The sequence below is a fragment of the Epargyreus clarus genome, unplaced genomic scaffold (assembly GCF_041222505.1).
Source record: "Epargyreus clarus isolate Ecla_fem2 unplaced genomic scaffold, WU_Ecla_fem_2.2 ptg000004l, whole genome shotgun sequence".
In the NCBI taxonomy this organism is placed as follows: domain Eukaryota; kingdom Metazoa; phylum Arthropoda; class Insecta; order Lepidoptera; family Hesperiidae; genus Epargyreus; species Epargyreus clarus.
In genome coordinates this window covers 14,790,039-14,812,249 of record NW_027332212.1, presented here as the reverse complement: position 1 = coordinate 14,812,249, position 22,211 = coordinate 14,790,039, and the positions used below count along the sequence as shown (strand labels likewise).

The window sequence follows — 22,211 nt, the reverse complement described above, 5'->3', positions numbered from 1 at the left end:
AAAATCTACAAAAAACAAGTACCATCCACTTGTAATTGGATGACATTAGATGTTACAATATAAGTAGAGTATTGAAAAGGTATGTCACGTAGGCCCTAAAACGACTTACTTACTAGGAACATGATATAAATTCCACTCAAAGCTTGCTCTAGACTCACAGCAATGACTCATTCAGCTTACGATATCTACGAGTTTTCTTCCGTTGATTAAACAATTAATGTCTTGATTATTAAAAATACAATTCGATTTATAGTAGACCTATCTGAATTCTCTCAAATTTAACACTCCTACAATTTACTGTTAATAACTAAAAATACAATTAAAAAGGTTAGGGGTCAAGCTATTCCAACTTCATCTTCAGATCAAATCTATCTTTGAACAACTTCATGTACCTATAATTCATTTGGAGTTGACTACGAAAATTAATTGGCTATTTGTTACCATTTAAATCTTAAAAAGTGCACATTTCGAGATTATTTCGTCTTTGAACACATTAGTGTTAAAATAAATCGAATTGTATAGTCTATAACCACCGACAGCAATTGTTAATCACCGCCGGTTCTAAGTTTAAGGTGAAAGAAAAAATGCTTGCCAACTTCTGTAATTTTGAGGAATTATGACAAAAATAATACATTGTCAAACACATAAATTACAGCTTTTAGCCGTCAAAATTACTTTTGTCACAAATATTTTTGGACAAACAATCAATGTTAAATCGTTCACGTAGTATCTCCTAGAAAAATGCAATGCACTTTTTAACAAACTCCTACTACTTCTACTTTCTCAGATCGACAATAGATGGCGTTACAAACATTCAAATGGATAAACACAAAATTTTAAATAGTAAAGTTGGCAAGCATCACATATACGATATCTACCTAAATCCTACAGTAATAGAGATAAAAAAGACCAACGTTAAACACATAAGTAGAACTACATTAGAATATCTAGACAACAACAATAAACTTGAACGAAACGACAGACAACAGAACTTACAACGAAGCTTAGCATTATCGTTAACTACTTGACTAAGGAAACTTTACAAAATTATCGCTAATAGTCAAATTGATGCCAGATCCAAAGTACAAGTCCTGAAGACATTGGCAACATATACATAGGAATAAAAATAAATTTTATTTAAGCTACATAAATAATACTGATATCGTTAATACTGATAACTCGATAACTGATAATACTGTACCGTTTTTAAATTCTGGCACCATATTTAAAACCCGCCTAACCCCCCTAATCTTCCCAAATCACATTTACTTACTATGTACAATAAAATTGAGATATCCACAAATTAACTGGTGCTGTCAGATTTCCCAGATTCACTCTCTTCCGTGATTGTGATCATTGGTGGACTATCATAGCTACTCTCCCCTGGCGACATCTCATTCCTTAACTTCTCAAACTTCGGCGATCCAGTTTGAATAACCTCTTTCACAGATTCGTACATATCCGTTCGTATTACGGGAAGAGATGCTCTCTTACCTTTGAGATTATCCTTCGAAGGTACATCTTCGTTGATCGTCTCCATTGCCTTAACATCGACTGAACCCACGTCATCTTCTAACCGTAACGGCAAACTATCTGCTCTGCTAAAGCTTTTCGTCGAATGATCTACTTTGTCAGTTATGGGTACAGCCACGCCGTTCTCCATTTTCCTGTCCCTCTGGTCACGTATATGCTGGAGACTGTACTCTCGTGCTTGCATATCAGAAAGTAAGGGACCATCGCTAGAACCTTCAATGCAATACCCAGGTCCTTGAAGAATATCATTACCTATAATGGAGTCTTGTTTGAAAATAGCTGCAGTGATTACAGGTCTGTCGGGATCAGTTGGAGTTTTCCCGATAAGTGGTTCCTGGGAATTATCGTGTATTATTCCGTCACCCACATCCTCCTTAGATACGTTGTATCCTGCATATATAGGATATCCGAAGGGACCCTGCTCGTATCCCATTTGGCTACTGTAAGAATAGCTGACATTATGAGAGCCGATCGAAGACATGCTGAGATCTGAAATTGATAGCCCTGTGCTCGAAAGGGCCAAAGCTTGCTTATCGAACTTCATGCTACTTCTTTCACTGTCTTCTTCTATGATTTTCTTTTCTATCTCCTCTGGGACACGGTGAATAAGCGCTTGGTTTGTAGATATTTGTGGGTCGTGAGGTGGTGAGTTGTGTATGGCCTTATTGTTAGGTCTGTAAGCAGCTGATTGCTGCACCTCGACTACAAATATGCCGTCATTGTCAGGAGAATACTTCATCTTTGTTTCACGTCCATTCTTCGTGATATCCTGGAATGTAAGTTAAGCATTTTTATGTACAGTAATAAAATAAAGTATTTACGAAGTCAAAGGGCACCTACTCGTAGAACCTATTTTTACCAACTAGAAATTTCAATACTGCTAGTACGTCGTTAAGTTAAATTGTAAGCCTGATACTTTGATGTGTGACTTTAATACCAACAATATACAAACAAATGTTATAAAGAAGGAAGAGAAGAATCGACGCGACAATTCTTACTTGTTAGAAGGTGGAGCAGCAATGATAATGAACCAAGTTGAATTGAGTTTAGAAGAATATAAAGAAATATTTTTAATGAGCCTAACAGCACAAAATTCTATTCTACTTACATTTCTCTCCTCGGTTTCCACAATCAAATGGTTATTCTTCAGTGTCATGGTGAAGATGGACCCGTTGGCTGGAGGAGCGTCCCGGTCCACAGTACCGTCGACGTGGACGTCATCCGTGGATGTCTTCAGCTGTAAATTAATAAAACAAAACATTTTAACTTTATGCATTTTAACATTAATAATAAAACACACAAAGTGCAATTTACATACATACATTTTTACTTAATGCATTTTAACATGAATAATAAAAGTTTTATATTTCCTGTAAGTTTTATAGAAGTAGCAAACTGTATGCTACAGCCTACTTGATAGTAAGTGGCAACCGCAGCCCAAACATCTGTAATCAAATTGAGAAATGCCACAGATGTGTTTCTACCCCTGAAGACTAACGCCTATTATATCTTCACTAATATTATAAAAAGGAAAACTTTGTTTGCATGTTTGGTTGTAATGCCTATTCATTCAAAAACTACTGGACCGATTTTAAAAATTATTTTACCATTCGAAAGCTACATTATCCACGAGTAACATAGGCTATATTTTATATGAAATATATTTGATAAAGATTTGATTAGATTTTGAGGCGGTACAAAGTTTGCCGGGTCAGGTAGTATTTTATATTTAATATTTTATCTACCAATGATCGATAAATTGAAAATTACTTCATACTACATTTTTTCAAATTTCAATCTTTGGTAAATAATAACTGGACAGATTGGTTATTAATAACGGGCGTAAGTTAAAACGACTTGGATAAGTATGTATTCCCCAATAAACTTTAAACCGGAACACTGCTAAAATAAGGCAGAAATATGTGTAGCGTTGGGGCCTTCAGAGCGGTAGCACAAAGATTTTTACCACCTTCAAATGTTTTTGTTTAAAAATACAATAACGTAGTAACCATTACTCATATTGAACTCAATCTAATATACTCATTCCAAGAAAATATCACTAAAATAAATGATTTTCCTTTCAAATCCTATAACGGTTATTTCGGGTAAGTGACATATTAACAAACTGCCCACAAAACGGTATGTACAGTCAGCTCCAAAAGTAGATGAACAGATGACTTCAAAAGCGTTCATAAGTAGCTGAACTACATAATTAGATGAACGTCTTAAAGTTTCATAAATACCTGAACAGTAGCATATCATATTAGTGACGTTAGATATTTTGCATATACGGTGTTCAGCTACTTTTGAAGCATAAGGCCGGCCATACACGAGTAGCTTGGAGCAGCCAGTATCGAATGCTTCAAGCTGCGACTGCATAGTGAACTTCAGGCTTGTAAGTACGTACATACACGAACCGCTCGAGCAGTTGCAACTGCTTGAGGCGGTTGGCAGCACGGTGATTTTTCATCTTGCGGTCAAGCAGTCGCCAGCCATACACTGACTGCTCGAGGAGTGGACTGCTCTCGCGCAGTTACCTCAGCCCGTTTCTTCACGTTTAATTTTTTCTTTGAGTATTCTTTGAGTATTTTGACAATTCGTCAAAAGATGAGATTGACATTGTAAAATAATTAAAAAACTTTTCTTCGTCATGTCTTAGTTCCAAAAACAAGTGATTAAATTCTCCATTATAGTTTCGTGTTTCCAATATTGGATGAACCCACAATTTTCTATTTCTGCGCCGCCGTCGTCGTCGTATGAGCAAAAGCAGCAGAAGTGCTACTTCTTCAAAATCCATGATGCTACTGATTTATGAAATTGAATTCCTCGAGCAGTTAGCTTAACTGCTCAATGAGTTATTAATAGCAGCTTCAAGCTGTTGACTCTGACTGCAAGAGCGGTTCGTGTATGTTGATAACGGGGTAACTACTCGAGCAGTCCATGTATGGCCAGCCTTAGTGTTCACCTAATTTTACTTAACACATTACGATATCTGAAGGTGGCAGAACCCTTCCCATAACAACAGTGTTAAACACTGCTGTGTTCTGGTTTGAAAGGCGTGATAAGGGAGACATACTTTTCCGAGGCGTTCCACCTTAGTCCTCAGGGGTAGCGGTGTCCGACCTCAGGTAGAAATATCTAATCTTATTTGGGATTGATTACAGATATCCATGGGTGGCAGTACCCATTTACCATCAGGTGGACCGCATGCTCGTCTACTACTCCTATATCATGAAAAAAAATGTTTATTTGATCTGCTCATCTACTACTGGAGCCGACTGTATATTATTAAACTAATGGTACTAACACAGCCGCTTTTGGTATGCAAATTAATATCGTTAAAGTAAATGTTCTAAAAATGTTAATAACCTTTCCTTTATAAGTACATAACTTTGTTGATATTTATTATAAATAGGGTTCAAATGTGTCTCAAAATGTGTGCTTTATTTATGCTTTGCTATTTTAATTACTGAAGTACTAATGGTACAATAATTTGGAGAAAATTACTTATAATGCAACTTAAGATATTTTTCATATTTTAAACGAACCAATTGTAGGGAATAGAAAACATATGCGTCACAACACAAACTATTACGTCCTCTGAAAAAAGAAGAAATAAAAACAAAAAAAAGACAAAAAAGAAAAAATAGAGAAAAAGTAAAAAATATAACCATCCCAGAAATGTTTATTGATTTAATTCCGCATTTAAAATAAAAAAATCGGAAATAAACATGCAATTCATGTTAACTGGTTACTGCCGCTCATGAACATTTATTATCAACCTCAGATTCGTTAAGAGTGCAATCTGAAGTCGGCCACAGTTGATAAATTAGAATTTTATTTCATGGTGATCTGAAATATAATTGAGAATTACAATGTAGTATCCTTCTTCCCACTCGTCGGCATCGCGATTGTTTAGCCTTTTAAAAACAAAAAAAGTTTTAAGACCACTGACACTGCGTATGACAGTGACACTATATTGACAGCTACCTCACTTCTTTTTCGCGCTTCCAAGGCATCGTGATATTATTTTTTCAAATTTTTGTTAAACGTGTATAGTGAAGCAAAACTAGTGAAAAAATGGAAACTAGGAATGAAGAATCACGTCCGCGTAGTTGTGGTCGCAGTAGCAAGAATTTACGAAGCAATTCCTCGGATTGGATCACCGGTTCATAGGTTATGTACAAATCACTTACCAGGTATGTAAGAAAATAATGTATTCATTTTTTACAGTTATGTGTGCACAACTATAAAAATGCCTAAATAACTAACATATGCTCAGAAAGAAACTATATTGTTTGAAAAACTTTCTCGTATCTACAACTTCAAAACTATTCACGTACGCCAATCTCGCTCTTGCACGTTACAGACACCAAACGGTGTTCATATTCGCCATTAACCGTAAGATGCTTGCATTTTTATGCATATAATTTAGCAATTAATGGTCCAAATATAAAATGCACCCGAGCCACGAGTACCACCCACCCGAGTACGAGATACTCGTAGCGTCGCTTTGTCGACACTAAATGGTTCCCATGTTCACCATTAAGCACGAGATGCTGGCCCTAACATTTATATGTGACAAATGTTCGAATATTCAAAGAGTCACAACCGTCGAGTACGAGATACTCCTAGTGTTACTTTGTTGACACTAAACGGTTCACTCATTCGCCATTGAGTACGAGATACTCGCGCTAACATTTCTATGTGGCAAGTGGTCGAATATACAAAGCATCAGAACCATCGAGTACGAGATACTCCAAGTGTTACTTGGTTGACACTAAATGTTTCACTCATTCGCCATTGAGTACGAGATACTCGCGCTAACATTTCTATGTGGCAAGTGGTCGAATATACAAAGCATCAGAACCGTCGAGTACGAGATACTCCAAGTGTTACTTTGTTGACACTAAACGTTTCACTCATTCGCCATTGAGTACGAGATACCTGCGTTAACATTTATATGTGGCAAATGGCTTGAATGCTTCCATCACTAGCTATTGCACTAACAATACACAGTATAAAGCATGAATGATTTATAAGCACCAAGCTAGAGCTGCTACATCACAAGGTTATGCCAACCCTGTTATACCAACTCTGACAAAATAATTTTCAGAACCAGCTATAATTTCAGGAATCATTCATGGAGTTATTGCAAACAGCAAAACATATTTGTAACTATATGACAAAACAGTGTCCTAACAGAAATGGAAAATATTATGTCAACATACTGGGACAACGAGTGAATACAATAATATCATCAGAGTTCTCTAAAATTGGGAGGTATGTGTGAAGCAACTGGATGAATGACATATTCCAATGAGAACTGAGGAAATCAACCTGGTACATTTTGATGCTCTTCTCAGAATAACACTTTAACTAGTGCTACCTATAAAGGTCATAATAGGTAATTTATGCTCCACCACAATACACACGATAAAAATATGTGCAATACATGGTGGAGAACAGAAAATAGGAATCATCACATTGCTGGTGCGCTAACCCACAACAAATATAACCCCGTGCATATAAGAATCTTATCAGGATTCACCGCACAGCATGATGCTCATGAGCTCATGTAACGGAATCATACTGAAGACATTGAAACTCACTTAGCTGCATTACAAATGATAGAAGACTAGCTATCTTATCAGAAAACAATGTCTAAAATAGACATTTGTGACATAAATGTTTTATGCAGCACCCCGTTGCCAAATTTGAAATTCGTTGAGATTGGTCGTTCCACACAAAGCAATTGTGTTATATGATATTAAAATTTAATATATGGCATAAGATAAAAATCTTACAACATTGATGACAAAATTATTTTTGTATACTAGTTAATCCAATGCTCGATCTCAAATGGTAATAGATGTGCTCTTCACATTATCACATACACACTGGTGTATATACATGACAACTGTTTCATGTTAACCTGAAATAGAACAGAAGGCATGCTCTCTCAAAAGAACCACCTCAGGAGGACAATGATTAAGCAAACAAGACTCCGGCTTATTGATACTTACACATATCTGTCCAATATATTTTTAGTCACATGAAGAAAGAATACTATAAGTATCTCATATATTGGATCCAGCGTCTGAAGTCCTAGCTTTGATAGTAGCATTCTGTGTTAATACCTCAACACAATTGAGCAGAGTTCATTGATTTGTTATGGATACTCTATAGTTCCTACTCAATTTCAGCTGTTTTATAAGCAAGTAACAGGTACCTATACATGGCTCAAAGTAAACAATATTACATGGGTTATATTGTAGTACCTCTTACTCACATATATACAAATTATGTATAATAAAATTTAATCAGTTACCAGCTATATAAAGCTGTTTGATTTGATATCTTGTGGGCTAGGTATATGAATATCCTAACATCCAGATTAGGTGTATTTCAAGATATTGCGGATTTCAGGAAATACTCGTATTATTAAGGTATTATTCTAAGGAGATTTGTATCAAGGAGTACAATCAGAACTATAATGCACTACTTAACTACTGGTACAGAGTACCTACTTAAAGTCATTGAGCTTACATAATATATATAACTCTATTATATATAGATGTAACTTGAATTGAAGTTTTTAAATTATCTATTTAATACGCTGGTTTACTGTGATAATCAATCCAGAAGTCTGGAGTTGTCTTTGGACACAAATACCTTTATGATTTATTCTAAGGCCAGGTACTATAACAATACCTGCAATACTATAACAATACAAATGTGCACAATAATAAATGTCCATACTTGTAAATAATTCAAAAACCTTGTTTAGTATTACTTATTTATGTGGCATATGTGACATAAATGCAAATATGTGAATGTCAAGAGTGAACTTTATGTACAAATGTGAGAATTTATACAAAATTAACATTTTGGATTTCGTTACACTTATCTTTCAGTGACTCAATAGGAATAAATACAGTAATAATTAAAGGTTTGGAAGTTCAGTCCACAAACATACGGTTAACTATTAAATATCTGCACATATTTTTCACTTTTACTGTACATAACTGCTTAAAATATGAGGTTGATCATCATGAAAAAATTGACTAAAGATTGGTAGTACCTATGTAATGTTCTACAACAGAAGCCTGGTACTCCCAACATTACAAAATGCAATCAAATAATAATATATTATTTATATTGTTGCTTAAACATTTCCTTTAGCAACACCGGGTTTATATAGAAACATGCATCATACACCAGTCATCAGGTCAACAAATAACACAGCAGCCCATTAATCCTGGAATAAAGACAAGCATAATATGAGAATTGCTATTGCACTTAAGTCTTCATAATGTCTATGTTAGTTACACTAAAACTGAAATTGTTATCATTTCATAATGAAATTTAATAATGTCCACCATGGTAATATGTGACACATTAATGATATAAAAGTAATAACAATATTATTATATCATGTGAATGGCCAGCCATTAATATGATATCTTCTTTGGGTCTTTTATGCCTAGTGTGTATACCGAGATGCTCTTATAAAACATAAAACAAAGAAAGTAAGCTGCATGTCCAATCAATTTTCAAATGTAAATCTAGCATCCCTAGAATTAATAGGAATTCCTATGTGTGATGAACGTTACTATATAGGACACACATGGCAGACATCTTGCCTGGAACAAAGAAAACTATATTATATATATAAATTATTATTATAATTATTATATATAGAAGATTTATTTACTTTCCTTTTCTTAAAGAATTAAGATGGAGAAAAATGTGGGTAATAACTTTATAATTTATCACTGTCAGAGCTGTAACTAGAACCAGTTGTGTTAGTAATCATTACAGGCTAAGTAAGCCAGAACCCCATGGAAGTTATAAAATATTTGACTTATTAAAACTGAATTAATCCTGGGAATGCCCAGCATAAATACTTTTGAGTAAAGATAAGCTTTTCTGGTCTAGTCATGAATGGGGTTTGAAATAATCATATACATAAATACTGCTATGAAAACTGATATCAACTTTTACATACATATAACTGATAGTTACACACATTTTTAGGAAAAGATGTTAGATGGAAAGTCAGATTGGATTTCAAAAGGAAACACATCGTAAGCTTTCCAACCAACCATATAGATATGTAACTTTACAGAGGGCATGCATAAGCATGGTACAGCAAAAAGTATAAGTAACTTTTGCAAATCCGATACATACCTACAAAAACAGGAAGTCATATAAAACTAAAATATTTCACTGATCTAAGAATGATCATGTCCCTCCTGAACATGCACACTAATATAAAGAAACAAAGAAGGTATAACACCCAATATTATACCGGGTATACCTACAACATAAAATATAAATTTATCTCACATGGGGCATATATCATCCCAAGATCAAATCAAATACCCAATCATAATTTGTCAATAAATAATGGTATTAATTCCTTAATATTCAACATGGGATGGCTTCCTATTTTAATAATATTGGAATACATACAATATACCTACTGGTACATATAAGTATAGTATTATATAAAAGTACATTATTATATAATGCACATCACATATGAAACATATTTATACATATATTGCTATATAGCAAAGGAAATAGTATTATTTGTATCAATAAAATTGACCAAGTAATTCATTCTACACATAATTATGACATACTATGGAGGGTAGAAAACATATTTTCGACCTTGTATGTATTTATCTTTTGCAAGGTGCAAAAGCTTGAATTGAATAATTATTAATACTGACTAAATAACAATATTACTATTATTATTATTGTTGGCCAATTTTAGTAATAATATATTTAGAGAAAAATATTGCATTACTATTGCACTGAATATTATTTCATCTAATTCAGAGGGAATCTCACTTAGTACTATGTGTTTCAGAACATTTCATGCATATTATACAGTAAGAGCAAATATTCAGTTAGCAATCCTAATAATTATGTATATTTTATAATTATACCTAATTAAGAGAAAAAATTCTTATTAATATGATATTTTCATATTGTATTTTTATATATATTTTTTTTTATTATTGAGAATAAATCTCACTAAGCACTATGGATTTCACAACATCTCATCCATATGATGCAGAACGAATAAATATTCAGCAATGTAATTAAATCCATATAATAATATATATGTATGGTAATAAATCTTTAATTTAATTACATGTTCCATTGTTGCAGTTGTCTCTAAACATCTACATTGTAATTCTCAATTATATTTCAGATCACCATGAAATAAAATTGAAAATTAGACGAGCTTACCTGTAAGCGAAGTCTGATTAAAATTTTATGAATGGTGATCTGAAATATAATTACCCACCCTCCCAAAATCAAAACCCATACTGCAACAATAAGAACAAAAGAGTCTCCTAGATATAGACAGCATGCATATTATCAAGGAGACTAAGTTGGAAATGATAGACTCTAAATTAAGTGAGGTAGCTGTCAATATAGTGTCACTGTCATACGCAGTGTCAGTGGTCTTAAAACTTTTTTTGTTTTTAAAAGGCTAAACAATCGCGATGCCGACGAGTGGGAAGAAGGATACTACATTGTAATTCTCAATTATATTTCAGATCACCATTCATAAAATTTTAATCAGACTTCGCTTACAGGTAAGCTCGTCTAATTTTCAATGTGTTACATAAGTGTATGTCCCATACCACGTCCATCAAACTAAAACAGCAGCACTTGACACTGTTGTCATAAGACAGTAATGGGTGTAGCAGTGATGCCTACCGAGTCGAACCACAAAAGCTCTACCACCTATTAAAACCATCTACAATATAGAAACTCTATACTATTAACTAACACTCGCGTTCCGATCCGGTAGTAGTTTAAGAAAAATATTGTACCTGACAATTTGTAAGTGCCGTCGTTGGCCTATACAAAAAAAAATATTTTATTTCATTTCATTTCACTATACTTACAAAATATGGACTATGTCTGAATAAAATGGAAATAAATAAATATACTTTTTTATACTCTTTATACATACTCAGTGGTAACCCTACCACAATCTGCATAATGACTAATGCATCACACAAAGATAAGGCTCTATTGCTGAGCTCCTCTCGATAATGATCCCCGTTGACGAATCGTTCACCTCCGCCCACGTGACTAAGCAAGTTATTATTTTTTATTGTTCCATCTAAGTTTAAGGTTAATTTGAATACTGGAAAAGTTTTTTTTTTATTAAAAAAAAACTATTGGTCGGATATTTGATGAACTCGTTATCAATAACTTTAAAGATATTAAGCCAATAATATAGTTATTTCAAAATGTATTGCCTACACGTTCATTACAGATCCATGTTTTTCAACAATTTTTCTTTGTGAAAATGAGGCGTAGAGATAAACCGGAGTTCTTTAAAGATATAACCTTAAGGGTGTGTGAAGTCTGCCAATTCTCATTTGACCAATTAGATGGATAATAGCCTAAACCTCTTTCACCCTAAGAGGAGAATTGTGCTATATGATTAATTACAAAAAAATTACAAATTACAAATTGAACAATAGCTTATTTGGAAATATGTAACCGTGTATCAGCAACCGTCAATTTTGTTCCTTTGTAACACCGGATTTTATTGTAATTCTCAAAAAAGTAAAACCAATTTTCCTACACACACATATTGAAAACCCTTGCAGTTCCGCACGCAAGAAACCTCTTCCAAAACAAATTGATTCATATCTATTACCAGAAACATAAAGCCTAAACTGGTTACACAACACGGCTATATTCTAAACCATTGGATCTTGAAGTGGCAGTCAAAACTCCTTTTAAGGGTATTACTGCTCTCGACATTGTGGTTGACACTTGACAGAGTTCGGGTTTAGTCTTTTTATTTATTTTCCGAGAACCTGCGCCTACGCAAACGCTAAGCTAATAATATCCGATGCAGTGGGGTCAAATAACGAAGTTTTGAGAACGAAAATGTTTTTGTTTTTTTTTACGAAAGTAGCAGGGAAGCAACGCTTATAGTAAAGTGGTTACAAAAATAGCTTTTTTTAATAATATAGGAGTAGCCGACGAGCATGCAATCCACCTGATAGTAAATGGCTACTGCCGCCCATGGACATCGGTAATGAACCCCAGATAGGATCCTACCTGAGGTTGGCCACAGATGCGCCGCTACGCCTGAGAATTAAACTGGAACGCCTAGGAAAACTCTTACGACATCCTTCAAACCAGAATACCAAAATAGGTGCTGCCGTAGTCGAACCACAAAGGGTTCTACCACCTTCAAAACTTTCCTAACATTTCCGAGGGTCATTAATGCATTGATACCCTTGAGAACTAAATTGGAATGTATAAGCATAGCCTAGCGTTGATACTGTTGTTATAAGCTAGAAAGAAATATATGGAATAGTGGAGCCGCCGCAAGGGACCACGAAGGGTTGTTTCGCTATTCTAGTTATTTATAGACAACGTCCACACATTGACAAGAATGGCCTATGTTCAAACACTCCCGCCCGCCTAGAATAAAATCTGAATGCGGGCAATCGCTACCTAAGCCTGCGCTGTCCTATCATAACTATACTTGCACGATAAACGTACCTAATGATAACCAATAAATGAATCTACAATAAAACAAAATATTTTTTTTTGCTAAAAAAAATAATAAGAGCCTACATAGTTTTCTATTTTTTAATACACTTTATTGACCAATAAAAACAAGTGGTAGAATAGGCAGACTTAATGCTAAGTAGCATCTTCTGCCAGTCAACCTTAAGGATGTGCAGAAAATATAACATAAATATAATTAATGGAATTACAATATCAGCACCATATTTATCTATATTTTATACTGTCCATGTATAAAAAGTACGTAGAGTAGTTAATTTAGAAACAATTTTAATGGAGACATTCTTTTTTTCATTTCTCGAACATTATTTCTTAAGTTGAAAATTCCTTTTTTCCAACCTAACACATAAAAACAAACATTTACAAATGACACACCATCCACACACGTCACCTTCCCCAAATACCTTTGTTAACCACATGAAACCTAGGACCAACCCAGGTCTAACTTGTCCGGGGTCGTTGGCCGGTCGACGCCCGCGCGATTTTCGGCCATCTTTTATTTTTTTTCGCCCTCCGCTCGCAGCCTCCTGCAATCGCGTTGCACTTTTTAGATGCACCTACTCTCGATGTACCTCTATCTAACGACGAAACAGCGCAATCCGTGGAGCCGGCAAAATTATTTTTTTATATATCTCGCTGTGAAAATATTTTTTTGTTTACAGTATTTAACTTTTATGTTGATTTGAAAGATGTTAATTTAAACAAATCATACATTGATTAATCTATATGAGAGTTGAAATTATAGTCATACCTAAGTATCTATTATTTTAATATATCTTGTTATTCTAGATTAATTCTAAAATTATACTAAAATGTATATACTAGTAAATTAAGCATAAAAACGTGGATATATTTATATTAATACGAGTAGACATTATGCATTAACATATTATGCATTTTTTGCGTAGGCTGTATGAGCTCTGTAGAAAAGGTAAATATACACAGGGTTACTGATAATTCGATACATTCCCTTGGAGGGGTAAAAGTAGAGCTCATTTGCAATAGGTTTTGTCATTAAGTACCCTAGCCGATAGTGATTTGTTTTTGAGATATTCAAGTTTTTGTGTTTTTATTTCTAAGTACCGATTTCAGGCAAAAAATAAAATGCTCCTAAGTGAATGTCCTATTTTGATCCTATTTTTGTGCATAATCTTATACCTAACATCGCAACACTTCCTTAAAATGACAATACGCTGTAGTAGTACCCTTAAACTTTACGTTATGGAGGTCAATTTGCTAGAGTTAAATAAAAAAACCCTTTTTATTTCCACTTCAGAGTGAATTTGCGTATAAAGGATGTATGGAATGTGTCGTACAAATGATTAAAATAATAGCCCTATTTCACTAGCTATCCAAAGTGCTACGAAATATTACGGTAATTTTTTAAATAAAAAAGTTATTAGCTAGAAACAACTATTTAGAACATCAGTAATTTTCGGATTCGCATACTGCACTAGAATCTTATTGTTCGCCACAGATAAAGCACATTATCTTAGTTAACACTTTAAACTGTGGTATTGTTGTGATTGTCAATGTAGATAAAAGTTTTATGCCATTTTGGAACATACCATATACATAGAACAATCGTATTTTATTTACTTGGAGATATTAACTTACAGTGACCTATGAATAATAATGAAACTTGTTACTTATCTTTTGACATACCTACCCCGATAAGTAATTGAAGGGGGAGTGTGTGTTCAAACTTCATCACGCTAGGTGAATTAAAAGCATATGAAAAACAGAATGTAAAGGTTAAGAACGTGACCTCGATTTAAGGAACAGCTGAGTTTCTAGCATAAAAATACGATAAAAATGAACAGAGACCAAATAAAATAATAAATTGTTATGATCCGGTCCTTTAACTATGAAAACATTTCAAAAAGGCACTCTTCATCCACTAAGGTACAAAATAAAACGGCGACTAAGTTCTAGGAAAGTTTATTCTCATTCCTTATCTAAGTACTAAATGTTTTAAAACAACCATTAAAGTAAGATATAAGAGAGAATTTCTTAAGTATCACTACTTTTCAGCACAGAGATAATGATTTATTTAGAAATTCTAAAATTCTATCTTTTGTAGGAAATATCTCCGAAGTTAATAAAACAGAGCTTAAGCTACAGAATTGTTACAATAAACATTAATTGTAATTTTAAAATACGACTAAATATTGAAAGAGTTACTTAAGAATAATATGATAGGTAATTGATAAATATAGAGTAACGATGGACAAACCATCGATATTTATGAGTCGCACAATTTTTGTTTATTTATATTTTAAGCCGTTTATAAACTAGAATAATCGAACGTTTCTTATGTAACAGAAAATACACAATGTTATGTATATTTCAAAGCCACAAAAGCTACCAATAGTTATCTATAGTCAACAACCTAAGGACAAAAAATTCAAAGTTATGAATGTGTGTCAAATCTATCAATACAATTTTCAATGAACGAAATTTAATTAAATGAAAATCAAGCAGTCCTTCACACATGTATGTAAGGGCACCCTAACCGCCGCTTTGTGGTACACGAGCAAAGGCTAAGTACTTTGAAAAAACAAAGAACTTCAGCTATATTTTCCGAAGCTCCACACCCAACGGCCGCAAACTTTACGCGCCGCATTAAATACTTTTCCGCGCTTGAAATTATAATCCTGGAAGCCACAAATCTTGCTCAAGATTCTGTTAGCTTTTTACTCCCATATTTTACGAGAAGTTTCACTTTTATTTTGCTAAAAGAATAAAATAACTGAACCTACATTTTCTTTAAGAAATTGCTTGTTATTTTTATAAGCTAAATGTATTTTTAAAAAGCTAATAATTTGAGTAAAGGTACGAGTATGAATGTTTAGTCAAAGCTCGGAATACTTTTTACACTTATAATAATTTCAATAGTTAGTAATTAGTTTTTCTAAAAACCATATGATTACTTTAACCAAAGAGCCACATCTAACGAAAAACCAAAAAATATTATAATATTTTTTTTTACCTGACCTTACCAGTGCACATATGTGAGTAAAATACCAAAATTAAGCAAAGACAATAAACTCATCAAAATCGCAAAACTACTAACTAAAACTTAAAAACAAAAAGGTTTTTGAAAATTCATCTCCACACCATCCATGTGCGGGCTTGAATTCGTCGCGCAGTGCGTTGCACTATACGAGCCAGTTTGACTAGATTTTTGGCAGCGCAGCGCTGCGCGGGAGTCGCCCGCGCCCGCCGCCGAATTCTTTTATGAGTTTTTGATGACTTAGAGCTTTTTTTGCGCACATAACTCCGCCTGTTACATATACGAATAGAGTTATGGTATTTCGTGCGAGAGGAATGCAATTTATCCCCAGTTTGCAACAGTTTTTACGAGAAAACAATTGGTTCATTTCATTGTAATGACGAAATACTTAAGTGCCTATTTCTTTTTGTGTATTTTTTTGTTTTGTAATGTGTCACATAAATGTAAAATGTAATCAAAATGTAATGTAATGTCGTAGCATTGCTCTCGTAGGTCGTAGACGATGTTAGTTGAGCTACTAAATTTATTTAATGAAACATTTTAAAACACATCAAAATAATAAAATTCTTAAATGGTTAATATGTAAAATGTAATATGATATTTTAGAAGAATTTACTTTGTTTACATTTCTATAAATAGAACTGAATACTTGAAGAACTTTAGGTTAGGATTTAAACTTGATTGAGCTAGTATAATATATGTACAACCCAGTACATACAATATCTATATTTTTATTAACTAAAACACAGCTAATGCAGAAATCCCTTACCTTGGCTTATTTTTTCCGTCTTTATACATTGTCAAATATTTAAATTATTATAATTTTTGGGATTTCATACCAAACACAAAACCAAACGAAAATTAGAACCATTTAAAACAATTATTTTACAGGCAAAACACAATGTCTACGCCTTCCCGCGTTTTCTTACAAATGTTAATAATTTACATTCAAAATGGCCGCCGTGGCAGTTCCGCCGTGACATAATTACAAGTGAACGCGCGGAAGAAAATTCACAAGTAACAATTGTGCTGTAGTACTTACTGTTTAATTTAAATGTCAACAAATTCTGGGTCATTTTCAATTGTAACAAAATGAATTTTACGTTATTATTTAACAAAAGGCTGAATGCGTTCATTATCTTTGCCGAATGTAGTCGCTGATAAATAACATAATGTCAAAATAATTACCTGTTTATTATGTCTTTACAAATTTATACTTTCCTTTTTTAAATTTACACAAAATTAATAATTGAAAAATATTTTTTATTCTTGGCTGTCCGTATATCGATACCATGATTTTAAATTTCGCTACGTTATGTATCTGTGGTCGTGTGGCCCTGTTTCACAGATTCAAGATAAAGTTTTATTCACAATATATTAATTTCACAGAATATAAAAACATTTAATATAAAGTAAAAGATTTTTCCGAGTCCAATCCGAGTTTTGTGCAATCGAGATGACTTTTTGATGAAAAATCCGTAGCCCGATCGTCGTTTTTCTCAGAGACAATAGTCGTAGCTCGTCGCAATAGTCTGTTGACTTACCTCTTGGTACAGTCTTTACTTTGAGCGATATAGAAATATCTTTTCTGTAAAAGAACTATGTACCTACTTTTAAAATTCTGAAGGGAATATTAAACTTGATATTATAACAATTTTATGTTGCTACTACTTACAGTTAGTAATTATACAGAAATAAACACATACAGTTTACAACATAGATAAGTAGTTTACAGAAGTAAACTTTAATATGTCCATATTAAAAAAATCGTGTTATTAATCCTCAATATTTTTTTTATAATATAAGAGTAGCAGACGAGCATGCAGTCCACCTGATGATAAGTGGCTACTGCCGCCCATGGACATCTGTAATCAACCCCAGATAGGATTAGATATTCCTACCTGAGGTCGGCCACAGATGCGCTGCTACCCCTGAGGACTAAGCTGGAACGCCTCGAAAAAGTCTCCCTTACCACGCCCATCAAACCGGAACACAGCAGCGCTTAACCCTGCTGTTATTAGGTAGAAATAGGTGTGGCGGTGGTGCCGCCGGAGTCGAACCACAAAGGGTTCTACCACCTAAATATTGATGTTACGCAGGTTTATATTCCTCATTGTTCACGTGTACAACAGCAGGAATATCAGAACTTTACTTTTATTCTTGTATATCTTTTGACATACATCATCGCAAGTGATTTTATGCACTTTTTGGGAAGATTTCAGTCTTAGTACTTGTAGGAGAGTATTAAATCGCCGATTTATTATGTTCTAATCAACCCGATGAGAGGATATAACTATCTTCTGCAGAAGAAGAAAAAATCTTAATTAAATTGAATTTGTGGATCAATTCATATTAATAAAAAATAAACATATAGCTACAAGTATGTCTTTACAACATGTACTAATCTCATATGAATATACACAGTATAATGTCGACAATGAAAAATGATTTTTAAATTGATCTGTGGAAATGACAGGGGTCATGTACTTTATTTATACGAGTCGGTGTACGACCGGTCTATGACACTAATGACGGTAAGAGTTACACAGGATAGGGTTAAGGGTAGCGATATGTAGAATGAACGTAAAATCTATGGGGCAAAGGATTACTTACTTCTGACTTATCATCGCAGAAACTAAACTATTAAAGCTAGAACCATGAAATTTGACCAAAAGTTTATTTTATGATATAGATGCCCAAAAACAAAGTATTGGTGGTATTTCATATCATACTTCAGGCCGTTTAATATGGGATAAATATTTGAATTGTTTTGTACTATTCCCTACGAAGTCGCAGGCATAGATAAGTATAGATATCTCACCGCCTTGTAATTGAAGGAAGCCATTAAATGGCTTAAACGGCTGACACTTGTGTCAGCCATTTAATGGCTGTCATGGTGTAATTTGGCCAGAACAATGCCGACATGCGCATTTAAGTGTTGCAAAAACACGAAATCACAGAAAAAGTGCAGAGAAATATCGTTTCATTCGTAAATGATCTAAAAACTACATTTTTTTATATTCAAACACGTAAAGATGACAGTGATAATTTCAATTGTCAAAACTGGTTACATTTTCTTGTTAGGCGTGAGTAATCTTTACTAATCTATAGTCGCGGGTTACAACTATATTAGTTTGTAGTAAATGTATTTTAGTTACAGGTACTTCTTTGTTTTAAAAATCCCATATAACTCGACGTCGCTCCCACGTCGTCGGATACCTTTTGAAGGTTCCCTTCGTTAAAAAAAAGGTACTTCTTTATTATGTTATTTTTAACACACATGTAAAAACTACACAAAATTTAAAAAATGTAAATGTGTACCTAAAATTCGTAAAATATCTGTATTTTTATATTAATAAGGTCAATCAAGAATATACTCTCAATAAACTACACCTTAACGCGCTACTTTCGAATGAACTTTGTTTAAACTCGCGGCAGGTTAAAGATTAAGGTATTTTCTCGGGTCAGTAGCACTACCATGAGTTGGCATAGAAACGCCACTATAGAAATTGTAAGTAGAAAACTATTGTCATTTTGCTAGTGAATAACATAACTACTATCGTTACGGTATTTCTTGACAACGTCTGTCAAATTAATGACTCATGGGACCGAATTTGTATGACAATAGATCATAATGACATTCGCTAGCGATTTGATTTCGATAGGTTTTTTACGTATCGAGTTACGCCACTACGGATTTTACTTCTACGAGTAACCACGAGAGGCGCTGTACAATTTTTCATACATTTATTTTACGCAGTCCTAGCGACTGCGTAAAATAAATGTATGAGTAATACTTTTGTAAACTCATGGTAGTGCTACTGGTGCGGAATTTTCGAAAACTGTTAATTACGATCTTTGACGTTATAGAATGAAGCCTATTAAAGTATGGATGGCAAATAATGATGCAGGAATTTAACGAATTCCTCTTTTACATAAAAAATGAACTGATGCTAAGATAAGATGGTATACTGTAAGTAGTAAACTGACACGTAGTACATATCGATACCTTAATTCGCAAATCAGACAACTCCACTTTTTGTGAAAATGTTTTTTTTTTATTTATTTAAATAATAAATGGCGTTGAACAAAATCAAAATAAATAAAAAATAAAGTTTGGAAAATCCAAAAGTGCACGACTCATAATGCTCATTTAATTATGAAATATAAAAAAAAAAAAAAAAACTTAAGTCGTTCAAAATTAATTGCCGAAAAAACAGCTGTAGTAGGAAGAAGGTACTGCACAAGCGCCCCTGGTGGAATAAATGTACATAATATCTATAGATATACAGTCTTGTAGTTTTCGTTTTTTTATTAATTGCAATTAAACGACACTGAATTAATTAATCATTCGCATTCAGTGACCTACAATCGTCGATTAGAATTTTTAGAAAAAAAAATTAACTCAAATGATGGATTTTTTCACAAGTTACAGTGTTTTCAGGTTTCACACATGACGGACAGGATTTTTTTTTGACCTATTTTGGTGTTTTTTCCAATTCTATTGCAGTAAATCAATTTTTAAAAAGTATGGAATTAATCTCCATTAAATTATCTCGACAATAGTATGCAAAATATCTTGATTCCGTGAACTATCAAGGCTATAATAATAAAAATAGCCGCCAAAATGAAGCGAAAAAAATTTTTCGATCGTAAAGCACTCTCTGATGCTTCGCATCATGAGTCGTGCAAAAACATTTCGAAAAAAAGTGGAGTTTACTGATTTGCGAATTAAGGTATCGATATGCAAAAATGTTGTTATTGTCGCCTTTCCATAATATAATCAATCTCAATTAGTAAATGAGCTATATTAAGTTGATCAATATACATGTATATCAGATGTTGGCATGCCTTCTACTTCATCGTAAGGTTCTACGTGAAGCCGATCAAAGATGGTATGACACTTGAGGGCTGAGATTATCGTATCATATATAAGGTAGCCCGCAGCCACACCCTTCCACTGTACCACCAAACTGCTTCATCTTCATCATTTTTTAAGACTTCTCAGGTATGCTGGTTTCCTCACGATGTTTTCCTTCCCCGTTTAAGCAATTGATCATTAATATCTAATACGCATTAAAGTTTTGAAAAATCATAGGTGCGTGGGATTTGAACCTCGGACCCCTCGATCAAGAGACCTAGTTTCTTAACCACTAGACTATCACTGCTACCAAACTGCTTACGTAGAATAAATAATACAAGCCTGTGTGACATGTCACAGCCCGAGCGTTCCAACTTAGTCCAAGAACTTTATTAATCAACGGTACTCATGGCCAACTCATAGACTAACTCCAATTTAATACTTAGTGTACAGTCACATCACACTGATTCATTTTACAAAAATGAATGTTTGTGTATTTGTTTACGTATTTGCCCATACATTTGCAATCAGCGCCCCTATCGGACTGTATCAGAATTGACTGAAAATGTATAGGAAATACGTATACTGTACTGTACAGTACCCTTACCATGAGTTTTTACGTTTCGACAAATATGACTGTTTTGGTATTTGTTTACGTATTTGCTCATATAATTTCCAATCAGCGCCCCTAGCGGATGTGTTAGAACTTGGAAATTGTATGGGCCAATGCGTAAACAAATACCAAAACAGTCATATTTGTCAAAACGTAATAACTCATGGTAAGGGTACAGGCCACAGTTGCTGATTGTTGATAATTTACATCACATTTAAATACTTATTCTATTTTTTATATTTTTAGAATATTCAGTCTTGTTTTTTGTTATTCTGAAGGTGGTAGAACCCTTTGTGGTTCGACTCCGGCGGCATCACCGCCACACCTTTTTCTACCTAATAACAGCAGTGTTAGGCGCTGTTGTGTTCCGGTTTGAAGGGTGTGGTAAGGGAGATAGACTTTTCCGAGGCGTTCCAGCTTAGTCCTCAGGGGTAGCGGCGCATCTGTGGCCGACCTCAGGTAGGAATATCTAATCCTATCTGGGGTTGATTACAGATGTCCATGGGCGGCAGTAGCCACTTACCATCAGGTGGACTGCATTCTCGTCTGCTACTCTCATATTATAAAAAAAAAAAAAAATCCCAACTGATTTTTGCAAT

The 22,211-nt window shown here is 33.8% G+C and overlaps 1 protein-coding gene across 2 annotated transcripts in view; it reads right to left on the bottom strand.

Annotated features, from left to right (window-relative positions):
* Positions 1–724: 724 nt before the first annotated feature.
* LOC140757658 (uncharacterized) overlaps positions 725–22,211 on the bottom strand; it is a 92,682-nt gene continuing 71,195 nt past the window's right edge. For both annotated transcript variants that reach the window (XM_073093528.1, XM_073093529.1), the window contains exons 5-6: positions 2,642–2,770; positions 725–2,302 (exon numbers count right to left, since the gene is read on the bottom strand). In XM_073093528.1, the coding sequence (XP_072949629.1) occupies positions 1,304–2,302; positions 2,642–2,770 (1,128 nt within the window). In that variant the 3' untranslated portion in view covers positions 725–1,303. The remainder of the gene's footprint in view (positions 2,303–2,641; positions 2,771–22,211) is intronic.